The sequence below is a fragment of the Anopheles marshallii genome, chromosome 3, assembly GCF_943734725.1.
Source record: "Anopheles marshallii chromosome 3, idAnoMarsDA_429_01, whole genome shotgun sequence".
Classification (NCBI taxonomy): Eukaryota; Metazoa; Arthropoda; class Insecta; order Diptera; family Culicidae; genus Anopheles; species Anopheles marshallii.
Genome location: NC_071327.1, coordinates 22,015,861 through 22,038,594, shown reverse-complemented (window position 1 = coordinate 22,038,594; position 22,734 = coordinate 22,015,861). Strand labels below are relative to the sequence as shown.

At 45.5% G+C, this 22,734-nt stretch overlaps 5 protein-coding genes across 5 annotated transcripts; 2 read left to right on the top strand and 3 right to left on the bottom strand.

The window, feature by feature from the left end:
- Positions 1 to 8,854: 8,854 nt before the first annotated feature.
- On the top strand, positions 8,855 to 10,435 carry LOC128711775 (probable aminopeptidase NPEPL1). The gene has a single exon (XM_053806662.1). It carries the CDS (start codon positions 8,855 to 8,857, stop codon positions 10,433 to 10,435), a length of 1,581 nt encoding a protein of 526 aa, XP_053662637.1.
- A 474-nt stretch (positions 10,436 to 10,909) lies between these two features.
- Positions 10,910 to 11,740, bottom strand: LOC128714331 (ankyrin repeat domain-containing protein 49). Its single transcript, XM_053809207.1, has 2 exons — positions 11,486 to 11,740; positions 10,910 to 11,421 (listed from the first exon to the last, which is right to left on the bottom strand). Exons 1-2 carry the CDS (start codon positions 11,676 to 11,678, stop codon positions 10,910 to 10,912), a joined length of 705 nt encoding a protein of 234 aa, XP_053665182.1. The 5' UTR covers positions 11,679 to 11,740.
- A 367-nt stretch (positions 11,741 to 12,107) lies between these two features.
- Positions 12,108 to 12,908, bottom strand: LOC128714987 (peroxisomal membrane protein 11A). Its single transcript, XM_053809869.1, has 3 exons — positions 12,853 to 12,908; positions 12,667 to 12,779; positions 12,108 to 12,601 (listed from the first exon to the last, which is right to left on the bottom strand). The coding sequence occupies exons 1-3, from the start codon at positions 12,906 to 12,908 to the stop codon at positions 12,108 to 12,110; spliced, it is 663 nt and encodes a 220-aa protein (XP_053665844.1).
- A 464-nt stretch (positions 12,909 to 13,372) lies between these two features.
- LOC128714690 (uncharacterized protein C19orf47) lies at positions 13,373 to 14,890 on the bottom strand. The gene is made up of 3 exons (XM_053809564.1): positions 14,872 to 14,890; positions 14,472 to 14,795; positions 13,373 to 14,409 (listed from the first exon to the last, which is right to left on the bottom strand). Exons 1-3 carry the CDS (start codon positions 14,888 to 14,890, stop codon positions 13,373 to 13,375), a joined length of 1,380 nt encoding a protein of 459 aa, XP_053665539.1.
- Positions 14,891 to 15,774: 884 nt separating this feature from the next.
- Positions 15,775 to 21,677, top strand: LOC128711032 (DNA-directed RNA polymerase II subunit RPB1). Its single transcript, XM_053805900.1, has 2 exons — positions 15,775 to 18,090; positions 18,339 to 21,677. The coding sequence occupies exons 1-2, from the start codon at positions 15,775 to 15,777 to the stop codon at positions 21,675 to 21,677; spliced, it is 5,655 nt and encodes a 1,884-aa protein (XP_053661875.1).
- Positions 21,678 to 22,734: the final 1,057 nt, after the last annotated feature.

Genomic DNA, 22,734 nt, shown 5'->3' with positions numbered 1-22,734 from the left:
CCCTACAGTAACATGCCGTATGCCCAAATAACAAAGTAAACAGCAAGAGAAGGATGTAAAAATACATATTTTACGATCATGTAGCTACCAGAAACGTATGCCAATACTTTCAAACAGAAAGTGTGGCTTAGAGCACACACTTCGGTGAGGGGGGAAACAATTCAAACCAGACTGACCAGCTCCTAATCAACCCATAAAACAATGATAAACCCATGAAACTAAATATCGGTTGAAAAGCGTGCCGCTTCATCGTTTATCTAACATATTGTTTCGTTCCAGCTCGTGTTACCCTTTTTCGACCCAAATGATGTGATGCTTCTTAATAGCTTCACCATATAGAGAGCGAAGTGCCTAAACGAAGGTAAAAGCAACTTCCCTGCTAATCGATGCGATAAACGTCAAGCGTAATGGGACGTAGAAAGCGTTTGCGTTTATTGCTATCTTTCCCCAATTCGATAGTTTTGTCCAGTGGATATAAAACACCCAAGACTGTCTGTACTCCCATTATTGAAGCTCTAAGTTGTATTCTAAAAAATGTTTCTAAATAATAAAATAAAAATCCTCCATAAATTAGACGACAAATTGATAAAATTGCTACCTCGTAACAGTTGTGATCAACAAGTTACAGATTTTCGCATCTTATTGTTTGAGGCAACATGGTATTCTACTTTTAGTCTAACTCATCACGTGTACCACCCTCCCCCCGGGTATGTTCCACGAAATATGGCACCGAAAGCAACCGAGAGTTGAACGAACTTTCCTCGCGGAATTCGTGACACAAGACGCGGAAAACGTAACATCTAACGTGCCCTAAACACTCACAGACCATCAAATTTGGACCAATCTCGTTTGTCACATGCGACGCTTTTTTTTTAACGTTGAAATTTGTTTCTTCCAAGGCGAGAAAACGAAGGGGGGAAAACCCCAAGCTCCAACCCGCATCGGACGTGATCCCGTCCCAGCCCTTAATCTTGCCAAACGAGTGTGTTTATAGTTTATTTTAGACGCACCATCCGTACAAGGCCCACTCCGGGTGTATACGAAGGAAGTGGAAGTAATCAACAGCTGTTGGGCGCTGTTTGATCTAAATCTCATCCGATCCCGACTGCAGCTGATTGATTGCCACTGTAGCAAATGCGAAGATCGTGTAGGGAAAATGCAAAGAAGGAAAAACTGTTATCTACATGTGGTTTTCTAATATTACATTTAGCAAATCAATTACATTGCCCATGATATAAATTGAATTAATTAAATACATTTCATAACCAACGCCAAATGAAACTAGCCCAATGAATAGATTAATTTGAACGATTGCATAGTTATGATAACCTTTTATTTAACATTTTTTAACACCATCCCTTATCGTGGCTCTCCTGTGGTGCGAAAGCAGCAACAACCACCCGAGCGGCAGATACGCTCGATAAAACATAACGCAAGCACAATGCGATGATGTAATTTCCAGTCGATTTCTCAATGTCGCCATTTTGCTAATTGGGCAGTGGCCCAATGCGTCGTCGACGTGTTGCAGTAAACATAATGAAATTTTATTGTTTAGTTGTTTTCAGCGATGTCGTAAAATATTGTACGCTATGTTTAGAGTGTTTTAGATTGCATAATAATAGAATGTACGTATTACCCCCCCCCCCCCCCCCCCCCCCCCCCCCCCCATACTGAAAAGGAAGGTAAGGTAATAAAATATTAACTACATACAACCCTCTACAAGTCACACTATGAGTATATAAATAGATTATTTTGAGTGGAAAAAAAAACCAAGAACAACCAATGTCCCATACGCTTATTCGCCGAAAGGGGCCATCACCATTAAAACATCATTACGAGCGGACATTGATCCATCACAATCCATCACATATTGTATGGATGATGGCTGATTGTGGGTGCTTTTAGAGTATTCTGCCGAGACCCAAGCAATCGATAAAAGGCAATTCAATCGGTAATTGCATAAATGAACAAATCGTCGTGAGACACACCAGGAATACTACGAAACAAGTGTTGATATTGCTTAATATTTTGATTGCTATTTTTTTTTTGTAAACTTTAAACAAATTCTATGATTTCATTTATATCACAAACAGCTTAACGTTGTAAATAAAATAGGACAGCATTGGTGGCATACTAACCACCTCCAGATTAACTCTAAATCTAGCTCAACTAGGTGCACAGCTTCGGTACACTGCATTTTCCACCGCATTTAAACCTACTTTTGCTTTGCAGTGAACTGGTTTCGTTCAGCATCTACCGGTGGCACGCATGCATCTCTTTCAGCCTTCGCTGCAAGTTACACCCACCAATACCACCACCAAGATTTCTCCAACGTCCCGCGGCTTTTCCAGTGCGGAAGTGCGGAAATGTACGAAAGTGACCGGCAGGGAAATGGCAAACGGCACGAATATTGCACCGAACGAAATTGATTCGATTTCCTACCCAATACCGCACCGTATACACCTAGACCCGTGTACAAGCAAAATTCTTCAGATAGTCTTTAAGCCTGCCAATGTTCCAAACGGGTGCTCCCAATAGGGGTTTGCATTGATTTAATTAACATTTAAAACGTGAAAGTTGGCCGGAGTTTGTCAGGAGCGAGATGTCTGATCTAAACAATACAAAGCTTACCCACAATAACAAAAGAAGCTATAAATATCATTTTTGCAAATATTCAAAACGAGAACCTCCTTAAATATTGGATTGGTAATCGATTTCATGGGAAGATATAACCTCAAAAGTATGAGTTTTTTTTAATAAAACTTTTAAAAAGTATAGTTTTTGTAGGACTTCCATTGGAACGCTGTAACAAAATGGAGTTTGAAGTATCTTCTAGAGTTTCATAGCCATAAAAATCTTAAAAATACTAATAAAGAAGGTGCATATAGTCACCAAGTGCTGGAAGTTCTTGAAATTCCTCTTCTTGGAGATCCCAAAGATAAAATAGCCTATCTTTGAAAACAGTTCAATAAACGGTTATTGACTAAAACTGACGCAGAGTTCTATCTGTAAAGCAAACAAAAATAGCAAAGAATGCCTGATGAACATTTCTAGACATTTCGGTTCTCAGGATTTTGAAGAATTCTAGGTACCGATTTGCAACACGTTGTTTATTATTTGTTGGTGTATTTTGTATTAATTTGATTTATTTGACAGGTGGTTATGAAAAATTAAAGCATCAAGAAAACATGCTGACAGTATATCTCCCCTTGAAAGTACACTAGGGCCAACAAATGCATCGCAATAAAGGTGTGAACACGATCCCTTCTCCCTTTGATCATTTTTTCTGTTATTTTTCGCTTAAAAAGTGAGTCAGAAATGAAGGGTACACTATGAAGAGGTGAAGAAAAAACATATTGAAGAGAGAGCAAAATTACCCCAGCAGCTTCCATTTCCTCATTTTAACGGTAAGCAGATCATATGGCTTAGGCTTAGACTGTATCGCAACCCTGGACCTGGGATGGCCGGCTGGTTGGTGCAAAGTAATGCAAAAACACACCGCCGCCTTCCATTCCCACCGTCATCGCCCGCATTAACGGCAATTTTAAGGCACAGTCAGCACACCAATGCGCTTTTCCAGCCAGATTCACCAATATGCGCACACAGGGACGGGGAAAACAGTATCACGCGTGAAGGAAATTTCGCGAAGCTCTTGCGCATACAGCCGTGATACGCATACAGCTCCACTTTTTGGAGCTTTTGCCATGCGCATTATTGCTGCATAGGTGTGTTTCCAATAGCCGGTACGCCATGTGGCTCGAGACTTCCCCCGCGCAAACGGTTTCGTTTCGAGGCAAGAAGGAAAAAGGAAATTTGAAACCGAAGCTTCGAACGGTGATCAAACAACGAAACAGCAGCAACAAACATTGAACACCAATAACACACAAAAAAACCATACACTCGTTTTGAAGGTCTTTGTGACTCCGAAATGCGCTGCGAAGCAACGATCCGTACGAATCCGTGATTTGAGAAACGACGAACCGTGTAAACACATTTACTGACCGTGGGGATTAGGAGCCGATTTTTCCCGTGCGGTAGTTACGGTTAGTATAATTTGATTCAAAATAGATGCAACAAAAAACATTATTGTTTGGCCCCTTTTTTTGAAAAGGCTTTCATGAGGTTTTTATATTGGTTGACCTTCAAAAATGTGCAGCAAATGATTTCCAATACGTAGACTGTGAAAGCTAACCAGAGAAACACAGAACAAATTACTAAAACAAAGTCATGTTTTTTTTTGTAAGTATTCGTTATACAATTCAAATAAGTTGTTTTTTTAACTTTAAATCCAATACAATAAAAAAAAAACATCCCGTTCGGACCGAACAAAAATATCGCGATAAAAGGTCCCAATCAATATGATGACGCTAAACAGAAATAAAAAAAAAACTCGCGTTTAACCGCGCACATCCGCCAGAACCGGTTTGCTGTTAGCATGATTTTGCCGATTATTTGATTCAGCTGTAGTGTTATTGTTTTTCTTCGCTTGTTTTTCATTTCGCCGAGATGCCAAAGCTCACCACAGCGATGAGTTTTAAAGTTGTTTAATGTTTAATGTAGTTTTTGTTGATATCGTCCACCTGCATATTCAATGAATGTAATCCAGGTTTTGTGTTAATACATTTCTTTAAAACATTTCCCTAAATAACAAATCACAAATAACGAATGCGACAAAATGGAATATTGCAACCGCGCGCACCTTACCTTGGCAACCTGCTGATCGGCGGACATCATATAGGTCGCAACGTTTTTTTATTGTGTTTTCGTTAAAACGGCCTGGTCGTATCGACTTATTTTACCCCTTGCTACGGGAGATTGGTCCGGAAGGGAGTTTGGTCTGGTCCGTGAAGAACGGCGCCGCTACCATCATTCCACCATTTTTATTATATTATTATATGCCTCATGAAGTTGGGATGAAATTTATAAAACACACACTACAAAGAATTCTTAAAATCAGATCAATTTCTATCTTCAAAAGGTCTTAACCTTAGAATCTTAGTATTTGTCTGAAAGGTAAACTTTTCTGGAATGGACCGAGTGTTTATTAAATCACCAACAAGCTAAAATAAGTCTTGAAAACGACATGCACGTTGACGCATAGAAACGTGATTAACAGATCCTTTTCTTTACTCACTGTGTACTCCCAAATCTGCAGACAAATATTTTATTTAGAGAGCCGCTTTTGGGGGAATTCTTTCCTCGAGATCTCGTCTAAAATCTTGAACAAAAAAAAACTTTTTTGGCAGATAGTGATTCCGCCCTGATTTGCTTAGCCAACTCTAGAAACCGATGCCGCTTATATTGCCACGTTGCCAAGGATGTGCCCTTGAAAATGTATCCCATTCCATAATAAACACACTCCCCCATTATTAGTTCAGCAGAACAGCAGAAACTCTCAAGAACATCCAAAAACTTGGGAGACTTGCAACGTCCGAAAAATGAACGAATCACAAACGTATCTTCCCTTCAAGTTTGGCCACTGTTCCCCGAGGATTTTGCTCACGCTTTGTGCACACTGCGCAGCACCCAAACCACTTCATCGCACCCTCTCGCCTAACTGGGGTACACATTGAAAGCGAATCAACCCCCGCAAAAATCAGGCGAAACTACTCAATGAAATACAGGCAGGCACGGCGGTTCAGTGTTTATGTAATGGCGAACACCGTACCGGACCCTCAAACGCCCGCTTGTATGGGCCAGCCCGCGCTTACGACAGACAGAACACGCGGCGGACTGGGTTCGGATCTTTTGTCATCCACGTACAACCCTGCCGGAGATAGCGGATTCTGCACATTCCGTATTTTACAGGGTGATGTAGGGTGTTAAACACCCCATCCCTATTTTACCACCGAATGTTCGTTTCTATACCGAACGAGAGACGACACAACCCACACACGCAGAAGAACATCAGGTAGTGTCACGTACAGTACATAAACCGGACCAGCAAAGTGGGCAGCTTATCTGCTGTGATCAATAAATGTGCTAAGCTTAACTTGTGATGCAAGCGAACAATAACTCTAAAAGATGTTGAATTTGGCGAGAAGAACCATATAAGCGTTAAGCTGGAAGATATATCTATTCTCGAAAAAAAGAAACAAATTCCAAGTTCCAAGCATGGAAATGTGGTCAGCTAACGGAACATTGGTTAGGATAATCCATAAAGCAATGTTTTTGTAACACATGAAATAAAAATACTTTCTCATCAAACAACAACGCATTGCTAACATCAACCCATACAGCGTCGATGTAACTTGGAAACGTTACAAAAACCCCCTACCCATTTGGTTGTCATGGAATATTTTGCACGGTCCCCTGTTTTTTTTTTACAAACACATAGACGAAATCACATACACACAGAGAGGTTACAATTAACACACGCACACGCCATATGTAAAATGTGCGGAGGAAGGCCCATTCAAGACGACGATCCACCTCCCGACCCACGGTCGATTGGAGGTTTCCGCGGAGGAGGACAAAACAACCCTTCACACCGACCCACCCCTTTTGGCAAAAAAGCTGACCGGCCGACAAGCTTCACAACTTACCCGGTGCTGGTTCTGCTGGTGGTCGTTGCGCGTCGTTTCCACTTCCGGTTTTGGTTCACCGAAATTTCCTTCTATTTCGAACTTTCGGCTTTCCCGAATGGGGTTTACTTCTTTTTTTTTATTTGAAACAAAATAACTCACGGTTTTCTCGACATTTAGATTATGCACACGTACACACGAGCGTTGTGAATTGATGAATATTCTTTCTTTTACAGCAGCAACAACATGAAACTTCTTCAATCAATCACAAAACGGCTCAATCACCCACACCACACGGCTACTTTAATGGGACGAGAGGATAGCACGTTAGGCACCAAATTCTATTAAAACTGCAACCAAAACATGACCCACAGACTTTGCAAACACATATTTCGTTCACCTCGCGTACAGAGACTTGTTGCGATTGCTACTAACTTGAATTTATTTTCCTAACATCTTTTTTCTTATTACCGGTTCTGGTCGCATTATCAAGTTGGCGTAGAAAACAGTTCTCTAGATTACGATTGCATCCTTCAAACACGCTGCAATGTATGAAAATCTGGATCCCTGGAATAAAAGTTCTGGAACAACGTAGAGCCCCAGGAACGTCTATTGTTCCTAACTTCTTTTTTTAGAACTGTGTTATACTGTAGTGCCCGAAAACACACACACACAAAAACGAATAAAACGACACGGCAGCCAAGTTAGGTGGCAGAAAAACAAGACTCTCAATCACCTATCCATCAAAAACCTGTTTCATTACGGCGTCCAGCATCCGAAAGATGCAGTAATGGGTTTAATGCACGGGCGAAACTTACCGATAAAACGTTGCAGAACTCACCCCATTCGCAAACAAGTTTTATGTGCTTGTAACAAACGGACAAAAATGCAACACACCAAATGTTTGGCATGCAAAAAAAGCTCGGAAAACGATTTGCATTTTTTATTTTTCTTTTTTTTTTGCTGAGGGCTGCGACATAAAGATATTCTTGTGGGCCCACAGTGCATTATGCGTTGTAAATAGAGGGGTGAGATTATAAAGCCATGTACACCTAAAATCCAATATGTCCCTTCAATGTTCAGCGAATTCATTTGTTTTAGCAGATTGGCTATTCAAGATCGTTAGCTCTTGGAAGTTTCTTGTGGTGCCTTATGTCGAGACAAAGCAAGTAACGAAAAGGTACCTAAAAAGAATCGGGAAAAAGCTATGTTATTATTGTTACAGAAACTCCACGCTTCTATCGAAGCATATCCGGCAAAGTGGGAGTTTTTCCAAATTCATCTTTTTGATGGCTTTCGCTTGCCCCTTCGTTGTTATTGATTTTTACGCGTACCCGAATGTTCAATATCCCGTTGCGCTTGCCTACACTTGCATTTCGCTTCTAATTTGAAGTTTTCGAGGTGTATGCATTAATTTTCACACGCAAAACATTTAACCAACAGCTTTCTTTTTCACTGCACATTCACATTTTTCACAAGCTTTTCGTACAATAGCTGAATCTTCGGTGAAATAGCGAAGCTAAGGCTGTTGCAGACCGACAAAAAAAAAACACAAAGCTATCGAATATTTGAAACATCAACGAACGATTGGACACTAACTCCACTATGCAAGCAGCTGATCCGCAATGGAAACCCATTTGATTGTGGCCGTATTAAAAGAAAAAAAACACACACACAACACATAAAAAGCTCACTTCGATAACAATAGAAAATCCACCGCGGTATAACGACGGTGGACGGTGAGAAGCGGAAAAAAAAGCACGCACGAATACGACCGACATCCACACACTTACGCGGTCGCTTTTGTTTTGGGCACACTACGGAGAAATACAATCGAGAACGGTTCAAATAGAGAACGTGCGGCAGGTTGTACAGTGTGACCGTGATGGCTGCAGTACGTCAGTTTGATAGATGCCGACCATTTATGTTTCGAAACATGTGGAATTATCGAGGTTTTGGTTTATTTACTTGGAAAAACTTGACTATTATTCTATTTTTTGAATGCCCTAATCAAATTTCAAGCAAATTTGATTGAAAGAAAAGATTTTAATTTCAACGTTTCGATAATTTCGTGGCCTATCGTCAAACCCGGTAACGGCTGCCAATCGGGAAAGTACGCAGCCGTTTGCGGCGCGTGCTTGACAGCCCGAAATTTTGACAGTTTAGTTGAACCACCGACAGTAGGGGTTCATGTATTTTTTGCCTGGTTTCTTTTTTCTTCTGCTTAAGTACCCCTCCCGAACGAATCTGCAGCACTTGAACGAGATTATACCATTGTTGCACCGTTTCTAAGGGACCCACCCACACTTCAGTGTAAGAGTGTGGTAACGATGAGCCTGCTCAAGTTTCACCGGACGTTGCAAACGACCGATCCGCACGTCGTGCCGGTACTGATCATCGGTCAGCTTCGCCACCTCACGGAGCTACCGTTCGAGCGGATCAGCCCGAAGCTGGAACCGCGCGTCGAACGGGAAACCTATGCAAAGGCAGTCTCCAATCTGCATCCGGCACCGACTGACACGTGTTCACTGTACCTCGATCTGGCCCGTGTTGCCGTACTGCCGTTAAAAGCGTCCCGGCACAATACGGCCTCCAGGGCACATTCGATCACGAAGCTAATTCAATCGAACACAACCGGAGTCAGTGAATCGATTGTAATCGTGTGTGAAAAGCAAGATTTACTAGCGTCGGCCTGTGCTGTGGCGAGAGCTTTTCCGCTTTATAGTAGGAAGACATCGAAGGGCGCTAATGCGGAACCACCTCCGACGGTTCACATTGAGTTTGTGCTGGTGGGCGGAGATAATCCAACCGAGGCAGAGATTACGGAAGAAGATGTCCTGGTGCTTGCTAACGTAACTGTTGGTATTCGGCTTACGGCACGCATCGTTGATGCACCGTGCAATGAAATGAACGTGTCCGGATTCCTGTCCGAGGTGGAAGCAATTGCGTTCGAGCTTGGACTCAAATCGAAGATCATCCGGGGGGAAGAGCTGCAAGAAAAGGGCTTCGGGGGAATCTACGGCGTCGGTAAGGCAGCTCTCGATCCTCCTGCACTGGCCGTACTGTCTTACGAACCGAAGGGTGCTACCGAGACGGTGGCCTGGGTAGGCAAGGGCATCGTATTCGATACGGGCGGCCTTAGCATCAAGGGCAAGACGGCAATGCCGGGCATGAAGCGGGATTGTGGCGGTGCCGCTGCTATTTTGGGCGGTTTCTACACTGCCGTCAAGAGTGGCTTCCGTGAGAATCTGCATGCAGTTTTCTGTTTGGCGGAAAACTCCGTTGGACCCTTGGCGACCCGCCCGGACGATATCCACCGGTTGTATTCGGGCTGTACGGTGGAAATTAACAACACTGACGCAGAAGGACGGCTGGTGCTGGCCGACGGTGTGGTATACGCGGACCGTGATCTCAAGGCAAATGTTATCCTCGATATGGCCACCCTTACTGGGGCGCAGGGTATTGCAACGGGCAAGTATCACGGTGCCATCCTTACAAATAGTGACGAGTGGGAAGACAAGGCATTAGAGATTGGACGCCGCACCGGTGATATGCTATCCCCGGTACCGTACTGTCCAGAGTTACACTTCAACGAGTTCAATTCGGCCGTAGCCGATATGAAAAACTCCGTCATGGATCGGGGCAATGCACAGGTCAGCTGTGCCGGACTTTTTATCGGAGCGCATCTGGGTTTCGAGTACAGCGGCACCTGGATGCATGTCGATATGGCCGCACCGGTACACAATGGGGAACGTGCGACCGGATATGGTGTGGCACTGTTGGCTGGTCTATTCGGAGAGCACAGCAAGGCAGCAATCCTTCGCGACATTGCCAACCAACCGACAGTGCTGAGAAATAAGGCGGCTGGGAACGGGACGGAACCACCGCTCAAAAAAGCCTGCTTGGATTGAACAACGATTGAATTGAGCAAAAGAGCCTGCTTGGATTCGTCTCGCATTTAGAAAAGGCTTTCGCATCACAGGCCCCTACGATTGATTCAGGACGCAGATAAGCCAGGGAAACTGAACTGATAAACGATCTTTCTTAATTTACCTTTTTTGTTTTCATTCAATGCATTTTTCGGTCGATACATTGCAATTGAGTTGAGTTTAGAGTTTCTTTCCAATAAATGAAATAAATTTCATTAGTAATGGTTCATCTGCATTTTGTTGACATGAAACGTATGATTACAAAAAAAATCTATATTTTATAATAATTTACATGATATCACTTTCGAGGAAGGAATTTCATGCCATGATAATGGCATAATGATTGAAAGAAACAATACACACCTGCTTCGATAACACTTTGTTTTACCAATCAACTTGTGTTAAACCGTAGCATCGAAATTATATTGTCCTGACAGCTACTGAAGCGACCTCTCGTTAATCGATCACGCCAGTTTCGACTGTAAAGGCGGAATGAGCCATTGCAAACATTGGAAAACAATCACCACTACGTTTCGCTATCTGCTCAGCCTTTTCATCCGAATTGTTCCGCTGCTCCGGATCACACCGTCCATTCATGAGAAGTGTTAGCAAAGTTGACCGACAGCTCGATACCGTAACGGCAATGTGTAGTGGCGTTTGATCACCATCTGAACGAGCATTCACTTCGGCTCCGTGCTGTAGCATTAACGCTGCACACGCCGCATTATTCCATTTGCAGGCCGAATGCAATGGTGTCCATCCCATTTGCGTGCGAGCATTCGGATCGGCTCCATATCGCAGCAGAAACAGGGCCATTTCCCGGTTATTATTGTAGCAAGCCTTATGAAGCGGTGTGTAACCATCGCTGTCGACCGCATGCACCACGGACGGATTACGGCTTACGATGTCTTCTACAATGTCCTGCTTGTTTTCACCGGCCGCCCACAGCACGTGTCTTACGAAACTGGCTAAACATAAGTGAACAAATCTGTAGTATAAGTTTCTTGTATGTAAAGAAAACAAACTATCTACCTTTGGGATCTTTGTCTTCTTCGATCAAATCGTCCGGATCATCCCATCCGCTCACAAACATGCCGCGGGGAACTTTGCTCATCTTAGCCTCCAGTGCTTCGAGTGTGTCCATCTCCTCGTCCTCCTCGGCGGCGTCATCCTGCGTTAGTGTGTTTGCGATTGCTTCCCAATCTTCTAACGTACGGTTGGACATTTTAACGAGATAAGTAAACCGTGCACTATGCGGAACGCACCATTCGTTGCTTGTTTGTTTGTTTTGATGAAATGTTGGGTAGTTTAGCGAAATGTCAAAAATTCCCCGTAAACTGGCTGCGTACTTATTACCGGTACAAACCTACTTTTGTACGTTGTGCAGGGATTATTCCGTTTGTTTTTCTCTTGTCCCTTTTCTATCAGTGGTGTTATTGAACTAATAAAATATGATTTCTCTATACAATGTCTGGTCAAAAACATTCTCTCTTGTACATCGGTATCAAATTATGTATTTGTCCGTGAAAAATAGTTTTACAAAAAAGTCCCACGCCTGAGTAAATATTTATCCCTGCAGCTGCAAATAGATTTCAAACTTTACTGCACCAGATTGCGCACCTTTCACCAATTTCAATGTTTCTAACTCTTATCGCTAAAACTTTAATCTTGGGTACAGTAACGGTAACAGTCCCATTATGGAAGAAATTGCTCCTAGCATGCCAATGGTTTCATTCGACACAAGCACGATTCCGAGCCCGTTCAGTGGAATAAATACGTCACAAACGTTCTTGAGCGTGTCGACAAGCAGCGGTTGGTTTTCGCGGTAGAATGCATACAGTGTCCTTTGTAGATTCCGAACGTTTGATCTGCTGTAATACACGAACTGCCGGTACAGTTGCTGCGCGTCCCGGCAAAGATTGAACAGGATTGAAATCAACCAAAAGCGATTCGAACGATCGACCCATTGAGCTGTGTTGATGTCTTTGCTTATTCCGGACCGTGATAGCCATACGACATGGTCGGCTAGCAGAAAAAATCCCGACGCTAACTTTCCAAGCACAATAAACAGTTGGTCGCAATGCTCTTTGGACTTCAGACTTCCGATTGCAGCGTACAGCACTTCAAAGCCTTTTCCGAAGCGTAGCACTAAGCACAGAAGGAATGGTAGGAATTAGAACGTAAGCCTTTATCTGGTTGAGGTTTATACGTACATTTGCGGAATGAACTTAAAATGCTTTCAATGTGTTTCAACAATTTAATCGTTTCGAGCGATTCCGATCCTTCTTTGCTGGCCCATAATGCTCGGCAGGAATATTGACACAGCCTGGAAGATGATATTCAGTTTTGTTTTGGATTAGTGAACAGTTCTGACACGTAGGTACGCATTATTGTTTTACCTTGCGATTTTGTCTTTTCCTACCGTTTGGCTGTTCAATTTAATCACGATATCCATTATCTAGTTTTTGCGACTGTTTAGCCTCAAATGATCAAAGACGCAAATTACACACTAACTAAGAATGCAACTACCGTGCACAGAGGCGCAAACGATGAGCGATCGTCGCTACTAACATGCCGTTACAAAGTTCAACGCAATCAACTGGAACGGAGTAGCAAATCGTCACAATCTTCAGCAATAAAGTAATTTTGGAATTTGCCGATAACGAAGATAACAACAGCAATGTACACAACAATCCAGGAAAGCAAGCGGAAGCTCTGACAATGGGACTTTGGATTTATACGTTACGGTTGAAGGTTTGGATTAGAACTGCCTATCAGATCCATAGATCTGGTTCCTTATTATAATAATTCTTTCCCATTACATCCCACGGAGTCAAGCAAACGTGAAACCGACTTATCAAGTATTAAATGTTGATTCATTTATTTGAGGGGAAATTAAAACAACACTGATGTATCTGCTCATTTACGGTTATATCCTAGTCGATCAAACACGGTTCCGCTGCTGTTGCCAGCCGGTGCACTACGTCTATTGTTGGTTGCCTTAGAATCGAGGCTAAATCTATCCATCCGCTTCACAATGCTGAGCTTCGATTCGTTGACGGCAGTCTGAGAGCTTAGGTTGAGCCGAGCTTTAATCGGTTGCTTACTACGCGCCGCTCCGATCGAATCTGACTTCAGTCCACTTCTTACAGGAGATACCTTGGGTTGTGGTTTCATGTGCACCACCTTCTTCGTACCGCGGAAGGACGGTACTCGATTCACAGGACCGGCAGTAGAATTGGCTCCCTTTCTAGCTACACCTCCGAGGCGCTGTTTCACAGAGACTTCCTGCTCGTTGAACTTCAACCGGCTCCCGGGTGTGCTGGCGCTAGATTTGTGGGGTTTTCTAGGAGCAATTTCGAGCACTTCGTCCTCCCCGGAAAACTTGACAGTCTTTATGCCGCTTCCACCGAATGCTGGATAAGCGCATATTTCATCCTCGTCCGATGATGTTGGTAAAGCCGCTTTGGCGGGCATCTTTTTAATCAGAATAACCTTCTGCTGTGATGGAGGGATATTCGTGACAGCTGATGTTGTGCCGTTGTTGGTGATGGAAGTCTTCAAAATGCTCGATGCTGTGCTCCGTACTGTGGAGGAACTTCCGTTGGCATCTGCTTGTCGATCGCCCAACCGGGAAAAGATGGAGCTCGATACGACGACGGATGATGTTACGTGTTGGAGTGATGGTGCTCTCGGGGTCACTTTGCTCGGTGGTTCGCTGTCATTATTGAGTCGGTCAAAGATGCTGCTACGCTTGGTACCTACTTTTGAGGTAGCGCCAACAGCCACGCTGCTATTCGGTGTATGCTTAGTTTCCTGTGTCTTTTTTTGCAGGATCTCGCGACTTCGTGGAGTGTTACCGGAAGGGAGTGTGATTTTATACTTTCCTTCGTGTTCCGGCAGTACGCGTCGCGCTTTCGATTCGCTCTTCGCTGGTATGGTTGCTGACACGGTTCCTAAAAGGGATATGGTTAATCAAAACAAGCCTTGCAAACATCATTCTATCTCGGTCGCTTACTAGTCATCCCAGCTTTTTCCGTCTTTTTCCCATTGCTAACTGAGCTTGTACTCTGTGTTGCAGAAACCGTGGCCACCGGTAAGGTTATTTCCGAATCCGGTACGCATAAAACCCTATCTCTTGCACTCTGTTCGTGAACTTTTTTAGCGTGGCGCAATATCGCTATAATGTCGCCCATCGTCGTTATGCCCATCTCCCGAAGGTATTCCTTGTTTAGATCCATCAGCATATCCATCTGAATGCGATTTTCGACAAATACGTGCGCATACGTAGCTGCTGCAGGCGACGGAATGTTCGCATTCGTGAAGAATTTTACCCATGTTGCTGGAGGAAAATCCAAATTACCAAAATTAGACAACATTCACCAGAAACAACAAAAACAAATGGCCTTGCAACAAACCTGCCGTAGGTGTCGGCATTGTATTCGTTAATTCGTTGCGTCCTTCGGCTGCTCGCGAACCGCTTACATCCGCCGTGTTTATCAGCTCAGTTCGGGAACAACCAATTCCAGCCAAACGCTAAAATCACAAATTTTCACCGAATTTGATGCAAAAATAAAAATTCTTGGCTTGGAAAAATGACACTTGTCAAATCGCACGCAGCGGCAAACATCAGCGCATGCTGTCAGTTGGAGCCAATGCTGTCTGCTGGAACGGCCAGTTGGGGTTATTATTTAGTTTCTCTTGGTTTATATCAATGACCCTATTGTCAAAATATGTGAATTTTACCTAAAATGATCGTTTCTAGTGGGTTTTCTGTATTAAAACGTAGAGCGGTAAAGAATTAACCATACCATATCTCGTCAATTTGATACAAAATCATCGACCACTGTGCGTTTTGCTGTGCTTTGAAAGCTGTCAGTTGCGTGGCGGTGTGCGTGCGTATGAGCGGAAGTGTGTGTGTGCGGCGCAATTTCACATCAAATGGACGCGTGTATTTCATCACAGGCAGCTTGTCTTTCTCAGTGAAATTTTCTTTTCTACGCGCTGCAAACTGTTCAGATCGGCCCAAAACAACTGACAACAGCCTTCCGAGCACTCCGGGCACGGAGTAGTGCTAAAGGCAGCTCGGGAAACAGTGGATTCTACGCAAGCGGAGTCTTTTTCTACTGGCTGTTCCTTGGCTAGCTGCTGTACCCCGTCGTTGTTGCTGTGCGGCGAAGAAGAAAAAGAAAACACAATGTGAGTATTTCCCTGTGTTTGTGGTTGACCTTAGTCATGGTTTTGTCGTTGTCACAAGATTCCGCTTTTTTCTAACAGAAAAAAACTTCCATTCGGTGCAAAACGTATAAAACGGCGTTAAAATGAGTGGAGATTCGAAGGCGCCATTGCGCACGGTGAAGCGCGTACAGTTCGGCATCCTGTCGCCCGATGAAATCCGTCGGATGTCGGTAACGGAAGGCGGTATACAGTACGCGGAAACGATGGAAGGTGGTCGGCCGAAACTGTGCGGTCTAATGGACCCACGGCAGGGTGTGATTGAGCGTACGTCACGCTGTCAGACGTGTGCAGGCAACATGACCGAATGCCCGGGACATTTCGGACACATCGATCTTGCCAAACCGGTGTTTCACATTGGGTTCATCACGAAGACGATTAAAATTTTGCGTTGTGTATGCTTCTACTGCTCCAAAATGCTCGTTTCGCCGCAGAATCCTAAGATCAAAGAGATTGTCCTGAAGTCGAAAGGCCAACCTCGCAAGCGCCTTGCATATGTGTATGATCTGTGCAAGGGAAAGAAAATTTGCGAAGGTGGTGAAGATATGGACATGACCAAGGAACCCTTACCCGAAGGCACCAAAAAGCAGGGCCACGGAGGTTGTGGTCACTATCAGCCATCCATTCGGCGTACCGGACTGGACTTAATGGCCGAGTGGAAAGAAGTTAACGATGAGAACCAGGAGAAAAAGATCCAGGTGTCGGCAGAACGGGTGTACGAAATTTTGAAGCACATCACCGACGACGAATGCTTCGTGCTCGGTATGGATCCAAAGTTCGCTCGTCCCGATTGGATGATAATCACGGTACTGCCGGTTCCACCGTTGGCCGTACGACCGGCTGTCGTTATGTTCGGTGCCACGAAGAATCAGGACGATTTAACACACAAGCTGTCCGACATCATCAAAGCAAACAACGAGCTGAAGAAAAACGAATCAACCGGTGCGGCAGCACACGTCATTGCGGAAAATATCAAAATGCTACAGTTCCACGTAGCAACGCTGGTTGACAACGATATGCCCGGCATGCCAAAAGCGATGCAAAAGAGTGGCAAACCGCTGAAAGCGATCAAAGCACGTCTGAAGGGTAAGGAAGGCCGTATTCGTGGTAACTTGATGGGAAAGCGTGTGGATTTTTCGGCCCGTACTGTCATTACGCCCGATCCGAATCTGCGTATCGATCAGGTCGGTGTGCCCCGATCCGTTGCGCAAAACATGACCTTCCCGGAGCTGGTGACACCGTTCAACATCGATCGGATGCAGGAGCTGGTGCGCCGTGGTAACTCACAGTACCCGGGCGCCAAGTACATTGTGCGCGACAATGGCGAACGTATCGATTTACGTTTTCACCCGAAATCATCTGATCTGCATTTGCAGTGCGGTTACAAAGTAGAGCGTCATTTGCGCGATGACGATCTGGTCATTTTCAACCGTCAGCCTACGCTGCACAAAATGAGTATGATGGGGCATCGTGTGAAGGTGCTGCCGTGGTCCACCTTCCGGATGAATCTTAGCTGTACCTCACCGTACAATGCCGATTTCGATGGTGATGAGATGAATCTGCACGTGCCGCAGTCAATGGAAACGCGTGCAGAGATCGAGAATATTCACATTACTCCACGACAGATCATTACGCCGCAGGCCAACAAACCCGTCATGGGTATTGTGCAGGATACGTTGACGGCGGTCCGTAAAATGACCAAGCGTGATGTGTTCATCGAAAAGGAGCAGATGATGAATTTGCTCATGTTCTTACCAACGTGGGACGGCAAAATGCCACAGCCTTGCATTCTGAAGCCGAAACCATTGTGGACGGGTAAACAGATCTTTACACTGATCATTCCGGGCAACGTGAACATGATTCGTACGCATTCCACACACCCGGACGAGGAGGACGATGGTCCGTACAAGTGGATTTCGCCGGGTGACACGAAAGTCATGGTCGAACATGGTGATCTGATAATGGGCATTCTCTGCAAGAAGACACTCGGTACATCGGCGGGATCGCTGCTGCATATTGTGTTTCTCGAGCTGGGACACGAAATAGCTGGTCGGTTTTATGGCAACATTCAAACGGTCGTTAACAACTGGTTGCTGCTGGAGGGTCACAGCATTGGTATTGGTGACACGATTGCTGATCCGCAGACCTACGCCGAAATTCAGCGCGCTATCAAGAAAGCCAAGGAGGACGTGATAGGCGTGATCCAGAAGGCGCACAACATGGAATTGGAACCGACGCCGGGTAATACGTTGCGTCAGACGTTCGAAAATCAGGTGAACCGTATTCTGAACGATGCTCGTGACAAAACTGGTGGCTCGGCCAAGAAGTCCCTTACGGAGTACAACAATCTGAAAGCTATGGTCGTTTCCGGTTCCAAGGGTTCCAACATTAACATTTCTCAGGTAGGTTTTCAGATGAATATTTTCTTCTAATATATGTCACTAAATCGAACGGCCCGGTGGCATGATGGTAGCGGCGCCATTCTGCACACGAACGAACCGGACTTAAGTTGGACTCATCCCGACCAATCTCCCGTAGCAAGGACGGACTATCCGGCTACGTGTTAAAAATAGGTCGAAACGACCTGGCCGTTCTAATGACAAAACAAAAAAAAAAATATCACTAAATCGCAAAAAAATTCTTCCAACAGGTTATTGCTTGTGTCGGACAGCAGAACGTTGAAGGTAAGCGTATTCCATTCGGTTTCCGCAAACGCACACTTCCCCACTTCATCAAAGACGATTACGGTCCCGAATCACGAGGTTTCGTGGAAAATTCGTACCTTGCTGGTTTGACACCCACCGAGTTCTACTTCCACGCTATGGGTGGTCGTGAAGGTCTGATCGATACTGCTGTCAAAACGGCCGAAACCGGTTACATCCAGCGTCGTTTGATAAAGGCTATGGAGTCAGTGATGGTAAATTACGACGGAACTGTGCGTAATTCGGTTGGACAGCTTATCCAGTTGCGTTACGGAGAGGATGGACTGTGCGGCGAGACGGTCGAGTTCCAGAATTTACCCACCATCAAGCTCTCGAACAAAGTGTTTGAGAAACGGTATCGATTCGACCCGACCAATGAACGTACGTTGAGGCGAATCTTTAATGAGGATGTCATCAAGGAGCTCACCGAATCTTCCTCCGTCATCCAGGAGATCGAAGCCGAATATGAGCAGTTGCTGCGCGATCGAGAGGCACTACGGCAAATCTTCCCGAACGGCGATTCGAAAGTTGTGTTGCCCTGCAACTTGCAACGCATGATATGGAATGTGCAGAAAATTTTCCACATCAACAAACGTTTGCCAACGGATCTGTCCCCGCTGAAGGTAATTCAGGGCGTGCGTGATCTGCTGCAGCGCTGTGTGATTGTGGCCGGTACGGATCGTTTATCGAAACAGGCAAACGAAAACGCCACCTTGCTGTTCCAATGTCTCGTCCGCTCGACGCTCTGCACAAAGTACGTGGCTGAAGAGTTCCGACTGAACAACGAAGCGTTCGAGTGGTTGATTGGTGAAATTGAGACACGCTTCCAACAGGCACAGGTCAACCCGGGTGAGATGGTGGGTGCCTTAGCTGCCCAATCGCTCGGTGAACCGGCCACACAGATGACGCTCAACACGTTCCACTTTGCCGGTGTGTCGTCCAAAAACGTAACGCTCGGTGTGCCGCGTCTGAAGGAAATTATCAACATTTCCAAGCGTCCCAAGGCACCTTCACTTACCGTCTTTCTCACGGGCGGTGCTGCTCGCGATGCAGAAAAGGCCAAGAACGTGCTTTGCCGACTGGAACATACGACATTGCGCAAGGTAACGGCCAACACGGCAATCTACTACGATCCCGACCCACAAAGGACGGTTATTGCGGAAGATCAGGAATTCGTGAACGTGTACTACGAGATGCCGGACTTCGACCCGACGCGCATCTCACCCTGGCTGTTGCGTATTGAGCTTGACCGTAAGCGCATGACGGATAAAAAACTCACTATGGAGCAAATTGCCGAAAAGATTAATGCCGGCTTTGGGGATGATTTGAACTGTATTTTCAACGATGACAACGCGGACAAGCTCGTGCTGCGCATCCGTATCATGAACGAGGACAACAAGTTCCAGGAAAGTGAGGAAGAAAATATGGACAAAATGGAGGACGACATGTTCCTGCGGTGTATCGAGGCGAACATGCTTTCGGACATGACGCTACAGGGTATCGAAGCGATCGGTAAGGTATACATGCATCTGCCACAAACGGATGCAAAGAAGCGCATCGTCATTACACCGGAAGGTGAGTTTAAACCGATAGGCGAATGGTTGCTGGAAACGGACGGTACCTCTATGATGAAGGTGTTGAGCGAGCGGGACGTCGACCCGGTGCGCACGTACAGTAACGACATCTGTGAGATCTTCTCCGTGTTGGGCATTGAGGCGGTACGAAAGTCGGTCGAAAAGGAAATGAACAACGTGCTGCAGTTCTACGGACTGTACGTGAACTATCGCCATCTGGCGCTGTTGTGTGACGTTATGACAGCGAAGGGTCATCTGATGGCCATCACTCGTCACGGTATTAACCGACAAGATACGGGCGCATTGATGAGATGTTCATTCGAGGAAACGGTGGACGTGTTGAATGATGCGGCGGCCCACGCAGAGGTAGACCCGATGCGCGGTGTGTCGGAGAACATCATTCTTGGTCAGTTACCCCGAATGGGCACGGGTTGTTTCGATTTGTTGCTTGACGCGGAAAAGTGTAAGCTTGGTATGGAAATTCCGCACACATCGATCCTGGGTGGAACGGGCATGTTCTTCGGTTCGGCAGCGACACCGAGCATGACGCCTTGGCAACAGTCCGCCACTCCGGGCTACGGAGGATGGTCTCCATCGGGGCCGGCTAGTGGCATGACTCCCGGTGGTCCAAGCTTCTCGCCATCGGCACAATCGGACGCTTCCGGAATGTCACCATCGTCGTGGTCACCAATCCGTGGATCACCGAGCTCACCTGGTCCATCGATGTCGCCGTATCCACCATCGTCTCCGTCAATGTCTCCGTCATACTCACCAAGCAGTCCGAACTACGCACAAAACTCACCCGGTGGAGCTTCACCGTCATACTCGCCGACCAGCCCTCATTATTCGCCACCGAGCCCACAGTATTCGCCGGGAAGCTCAAACTACTCGCCGAGCAGTCCAAATATCCATTCTGCCACGCAAAACTATTCACCGACATCGCCAGGGTATTCTCCAATGTCTCCGATGCATCAGACGAGCACGTCCAACTTTCCCAGCCCGGGTTATTCTCCGACGAGTCCCAACTACTCGCCAACCTCCCCCAGCTATTCACCATCATCGCCCGTCTTTTCGCCAACCAGCCCATCATATTCGCCGTCGAGTCCTTCGTACTCTCCAACAAGTCCCTCGTATTCACCGACGAGCCCGTCCTATTCTCCAACAACGCCCAAATTCACACCCGTCACTCCATCCTATTCCCCATCCAGCCCGAATTTTTCGCCCACTTCTCCGCGCTATTCGCCCACTTCTCCGCGCTATTCGCCCACTTCCCCCAGCTATTCTCCTTCATCGCCGAACTATTCGCCCACATCGCCAAGCTATTCGCCGACCTCTCCTTCGTACATCGGAAGTCCACACTACACTCCGGCCAGCCCACAGTACGGTCAAACCAGTCCGAACTATTCGCCTACGTCGCCCAGCTATTCGCCGTCATCGCCGCAACATTCACCGGGCAGCAGCAGCAATCACTACAGCATCGGATCGTCGTCGTACTCGCAAACGCCGGCACCGTATTCGCCCAACATGTCTTCGTACTCACCCAGCAGTCCGAGGTATTCGCCAACAAGTCCGGTCTACACTTCCAGCTCACCAACTTATTCACCCTCATCACCGGCCTACTCACCAACGCCACAAGGATATAGCCCTTCGAGTCCAGCCAGTCCTACCTATTCACCGACCAGTCCCTCATACGATGATAGTAACGAGGATTAAGGGTAAGCTCGTAATCGAACCACAAAAAACCGGTTTTAATCGAACGTATTTGTCATGTTTTAGATTTCTTAAAGGAGGATAACGGCAACGTTGATAACAGATTAACAGTTTCCATGTCTTTTCGGCTGTTAAGGATGTCCTTCGTAATCTGAGTAGCAGGCATATTACGAACACAAGTCATTTCATATCTGTGGCGAATATGTTACATCAAGGGGTTTTAGTAATTCTATAATAATTATTATTTAATCAATATGTTTACTTTCGTAAGATTATGAAGAAAACGAATGCAGCACGAGTTTTGATTTCAATACAGATGTAAATGGTATCGAATAGGTGAATCCGCTATTAGACAAGGCACTGATTAGAGTGTCCACACTAGGCAATGGTGCACATCTCTGATCATGCAATATATGAAAGATAGGTGTGTTCGGTACGGTAATCAGAGAAAATACTGGTACGAAGTAGAAAGAATCATATGTAAATGGTATTTGTAAGCATTTTATAACCATAGTACTAAATGCCCAATACATTATTTCAATAAAAATCGAAAAACACGATCTGTAAACTTCTCTTGTACCGCTCACAGTTGAACAAGTTGTGCTGACATAGCCAATGACATATCCAATCCGATCCAGGGCTACTCTTCTCCATCCCGGGTTGCATCCTGCTCTACATCAGGTTAAGCTACACTTGATGAAGTCAACGAGTTCGTTATGCTCCTTCATACCTTGTGCCGTCGGAGGTCGTGGACGAGCCTTCCTGCAGGAAGCATATTTTCCTGGTAGGATATGCTTCCCTTTTCTGAAACACCCCAACCGGACCGGACGTTCCAGAATACAACATATGCTATATTTAGTGTCCTTACGGTGTCTTCTGAATTGCAGAAGTTTGTGATGGTATCACGAGTAAGTACGATTCCCCATATCTATGTTGCCCACCGATATTCTGCTCCTCAGGGAGTCCTGAGACGGTCAGAATCTCCGGTAAATTGGTACTTTGTATGTTTCTTAATCCTACAGGCCTGACGTTTCCGTCGGATGTGCAACAGTATTTTTCA

Coding starts and splice junctions, on each gene's coding strand:
- LOC128714690 (XM_053809564.1), bottom strand. Junction 14,410..14,471: donor GGAAAAAGCTGGGATGACTA/GTAAGCGACCGA, acceptor TATCCCTTTTAG/GAACCGTGTCAGCAACCATA.
- LOC128714987 (XM_053809869.1), bottom strand. CDS start 12,908: ATGGATATCGTGATTAAATTGAACAGCCAAACGGTAGGAAAAGACAAA. Junction 12,780..12,852: donor GGAAAAGACAAAATCGCAAG/GTAAAACAATAA, acceptor ATCATCTTCCAG/GCTGTGTCAATATTCCTGCC. Junction 12,602..12,666: donor TTTAAGTTCATTCCGCAAAT/GTACGTATAAAC, acceptor TTCTGTGCTTAG/TGCTACGCTTCGGAAAAGGC.
- LOC128711032 (XM_053805900.1), top strand. CDS start 15,775: ATGAGTGGAGATTCGAAGGCGCCATTGCGCACGGTGAAGCGCGTACAG. Junction 18,091..18,338: donor CCAACATTAACATTTCTCAG/GTAGGTTTTCAG, acceptor TTCTTCCAACAG/GTTATTGCTTGTGTCGGACA.
- LOC128714331 (XM_053809207.1), bottom strand. CDS start 11,678: ATGTCCAACCGTACGTTAGAAGATTGGGAAGCAATCGCAAACACACTA. Junction 11,422..11,485: donor AGAAGACAAAGATCCCAAAG/GTAGATAGTTTG, acceptor ACTTATGTTTAG/CCAGTTTCGTAAGACACGTG.
- LOC128711775 (XM_053806662.1), top strand. CDS start 8,855: ATGAGCCTGCTCAAGTTTCACCGGACGTTGCAAACGACCGATCCGCAC.